Genomic DNA, 4,306 nt, shown 5'->3' on the forward strand with positions numbered 1-4,306 from the left:
ACGTACTAAGGCATAAGTCAAAATGTTTAACAGTATCAAGAAATTCTATAACAAGGAAAACTTCGATTATTCTCAAGGCTATGTGGACCCCTTTAAGTTTCACAGAACCTGTTATATGTTTCTCAAAGCCTTTCAGGTTTTGGATCAACCGATCCCAAAATGGACGTAAGTAAGAATTATTATTATTTGAAGTTCACGTCAAAAGGAAATCCTCATTTTATTTGATTGTATGAAAAATGTTTTTCAGCTCTCATAAATTTCAATATAAATAATTGAAGTGATTAAAGAAATAATTTAGGCTAAGTTTGGCTAAAAAAAGTGCCAAATCCAATCCTACTATTATTAAACATTTTTTTTAGCCAAACGTTGTTAGGATGGGTGTATCATGTATGTATGCTCGTTACTATTTCGCTAATATCTTTATTTACAGATACGTTTTAAAAACGTTCATACTTTTCTGTGGTGCGAGTGCTCTTTTGATGCTTACCATATCTCTATACCATGGAATTGAAAGCAGAGATATAGCTCATATAACTGAAGCAGGGACATATGAATTGATCATGCTGTATAAGCTTCTAATCATGTCGTGCACAAAATCAAATTTGGTGGACTATCACAATTTATTTAGAATCATTCGAGAAGATTTTCAGTATGTGTGCGAGAAAGGTAGCAAGTACAGGTACCTACCTACAAAATAAATGAAAATAAAGTTTCATTATTAATTAAGAAAATATTATATTATAATTTATCTTTTTCAAAACAAAGAAATTCCGTTTTACTGACAGTTAATCGAGCTTGATACACCATTATTTCTAAATTTCTGATATTACTATAATCATTATATTAAGTAACGAAATGCTTAATGAGAACCTAAATTTAATGAACATTCTAATTAACCGTTCACAATTTCCAGGGCAAAGTTTTTTGAAAACCAGCTCATTATTTGGAAGGTGTGCCTCTTTAGTATCTTGTTCATGGGGTCTGTGGGGCTTGGAATGATGATATTCTCCATTACTGCATTATTGTGGTATTTATCTTTTCACAAACCAGAGTTAAGTGGGAAGCGCCCTTTACCCTTTCCGTTCTGGGCATTTGAAACGGATTTTGGGAAGACACCATTGTATGAAATATGCTTGATTTATTCAAATATGTGCGTTGTTGCTTATATTTCGAATTATTTGTGTGAGTATAAAATTATAAAGTACTACCTACATATTAAAATCAGTAACTAGGTAGGTATATAATTCGCGTTCATAAAATTCAGCTACACTAATTATGTTATGTCGCTTGAAGCCTACATTATGGTTACTAAAATTATTTCATCTAATTTCCGTGAAAAGCTCATTGTTCTCTAATTATAACATTTAGTGTTGTAGATACCTATACTTATTATGATGTGTTTGTTATTTAACAAAGATTATTTGTTAAGTAATTGAACAAAATGTTAACAGTTATGATGCAGATCCAAATATTATGGATAGGCGAGATTGCAACCAAAGCGGACCTAGTTATTTGGAGCATCGAAGATCTAATGAAAGGCATCCGTCCAGCGGTCAACAAACGGGAACGAGATTATTTTTCAAATTTAATCAAATACAGAATGTCTGAGATTTTACGGATGCATCATTCAATGATTGAGTATGTTATAAATAAACTATTTAAACTTCTCACAGACTAAAATTGACTTCGCAAGCTGGACTATTTTTAATCTATCTTGTTATTTAAATTTGTCTATTTAAGTTTCGTCCAGTAACTTTCGCATTGTTGAATGAGTATGACAAGGACCAGATTATATTTCCCTTCTGGATTTATTGCAGACGTAATAAATTATTTTGTCTCCCTTCGTTTCAATGAGTCAGGGATATGTTTCCCTCAAAATACCTACCTCTCTTTCACTTTGTGTGCATTCTCTTTCTTTACTTATTCTAAGAAAGAATAAAAAATAAATAACCTTTTTCAGTCTCATGATGTACTACGCTCGGGTTTACACGAAATTATTAATGTTTGAACAAAAAGTTTGTGCACCCGTGGTTTGCCTGAGCGCCTACTGCACTACAGAGGTTACAGCCTAGTTACTTCAAACTGCTTTTAATTCACTTGGCGGGAAAGCTCTTCGACTTAACCTTTCTGTGTTGGATTTAAGAACTATAAAGCTTAGAGAAGCTTATTACGAAATCTTTTGCTTTAAGATTTTTAACTTGCTAATTTTTTAATAAAAATATGTTTTAGAAAAAATTTTGCTCAATGTCTTGTCTGTTTCAGAAACTTCAAGATGGTGAATTTAATGCAATATCTTTGCTCTTGTGTATTGCAACGATAATATCCGTGTTTATACCGAGTTACTTGTGCAATTTCCTGTCTCTCAAGGTAGATTTAAATTACATTTTTTGAAATAGCATACAGAGGCGGTACGTAAAAAAGGATATTGACAACAAGAAGGATATTATGGCGTTTTGCAAACAATATGGATCAAGAAATATATTACGTGCCACAATCCTTATTGCAAACAGTAATAAAAGTTGTTCTGTCACATACATAATATTATATATTATATTATATTATGATCCTGTACATTATCCTAAAGACAGTTTGGACAAAACATCTTATAATTTCCAACTTACATTTATTTATAAGATTTGCATTGTTGTATGAATATAACAAATTATATTTTGTTAAAAACATAATATCGATAACAATATATTCTGTTACATTACTTACATTACACACCTACAGTGCTAAAAGGTGCTGAATGTACATCGGAACACTTTGGAAAAATATCCTCTATTCTTTGGAATAATTTTAACTCTTTCTACAATGAGATTTTCTGTATTATGAAAATAAACTATTTTATTATATTAAAATATTAATAAATGTGTATTATCCAGGTAAGTTCGATTGGTTTTGCGTGTTGGAATATTCCGTTTTGGCAAGCGTCCCCAGTGATACGCCCCTACTTAGTACTCATTATGCAACGGTCTTTGCGACCCCTGCCCATTAAAGCGCCCGGCTTTGAAGAGGTATCTATTGAAACATTTTCAAACGTAAGTCAGTTTGGATTTTATTTTTAGTGGTGGCAACTTTTTTATAAATAGAAAAAAATTATGACGAATTTTATATTATCTATGTGTGTTGGCTAAGCTTCTCTTTCTTTAATCTTAAAATAAAAAAGAATAAGAGCTTTTTAAGATTTGTAAGACCAATCTTAGTTCTTAGTTAGTTAAGAACTAAGATCTAACTACCAATAAATAGAAAAAACTTAATTAAGTCTTCTCGAGTATCGAGTAAATTTTCAACATTTATTTCCTGCAATTGAACATGCTATTTTATAGCCATATTTATTATCAAACGCGTTATAACATACATTAACTCAAACAATTTTGTTAATAAGGATAAATGGAGGATGTTAACAACATAATAATGTGGTATATATAAAATATATATACAAAGGTAATTATAGTAGCTTTGTGAGTTTGCCAGATTTCGATTAATTGACATAGTGCGGTTAACGGCAATCAGGGAAGCTAATCTAAATTACTTACCGCTATTAGTATTCAATTTTAGTTACAAGTCATGTTCTTGAACAAGATTATTTAATATATTTTTTTGTTAAGTCTTTTAGTAACCTCAGTATAAAATAAATTCAAATCAGTCTCGACTCTCGAGGTCTACCTGGAATCAAGTGATGGGTTATTGTCTTATTTGGGTACAGTTTTACATGTTTCACTGATTGATTATCATTACATACTTAAAGTTCTAAACACATCTGTTTCAATTATAGATTTCCGTGTACGTATGTTAGTTGTAAGCTTTTATTTTTCATAGAAAAATTATTACCTACCGGCGTCATAAACCTTCAAAGCTTCACCTAAGTGAAGCAAAAAAGGTGTTGTGAACAACAGTGTAATTTCTAAAATTAATTTTGTAAAATTATATCAATTTTAGTCAGTCAAAGATTTAAAAAATACTTTTTGTTTTGTGTTAAGTTGTAAATAGTATTATCTTTTTATAAATTAATTGTAATTTTATTTACAGAAAATGGCTTCAGCGTATTCCTTCTACAACATGCTCAGACAAGCAAACATTTAAGTTCAATATTTAATACAAAACATTATTAGGTACACCTAAAAGTATAGTAGAAAATTGTTAGTCGGTACAAGAATAATAAAGGCACTTTTTAATTACATAATATTATATTTTCATTGAATAGTCATCAGTAAACTAATTAGTTTAATTTACCAAACAAAAATATTATAGAGCGAGAGCCTAGGCGTTGAGTATGGTTATTGGTGAAAGATGCAAATTCGAA

At 30.3% G+C, this 4,306-nt stretch overlaps 1 protein-coding gene across 1 annotated transcript; it reads left to right on the forward strand.

Annotated features, from left to right (window-relative positions):
- The first annotated feature begins 581 nt into the window (after positions 1–581).
- LOC149905056 (uncharacterized) lies at positions 582–4,086 on the forward strand. Its single transcript, XM_090106190.1, has 7 exons — positions 582–679; positions 965–1,182; positions 1,452–1,638; positions 1,961–2,060; positions 2,263–2,367; positions 2,886–3,041; positions 4,033–4,086. The coding sequence occupies exons 1-7, from the start codon at positions 582–584 to the stop codon at positions 4,084–4,086; spliced, it is 918 nt and encodes a 305-aa protein (XP_089962316.1).
- The last annotated feature ends 220 nt before the right edge of the window (positions 4,087–4,306 follow it).

Source organism: Colias eurytheme, chromosome 10 (genome assembly GCF_061535395.1).
Source record: "Colias eurytheme isolate Ceu_HAF_F1 chromosome 10, ilColEury1 Martin Lab GWU primary, whole genome shotgun sequence".
In the NCBI taxonomy this organism is placed as follows: domain Eukaryota; kingdom Metazoa; phylum Arthropoda; class Insecta; order Lepidoptera; family Pieridae; genus Colias; species Colias eurytheme.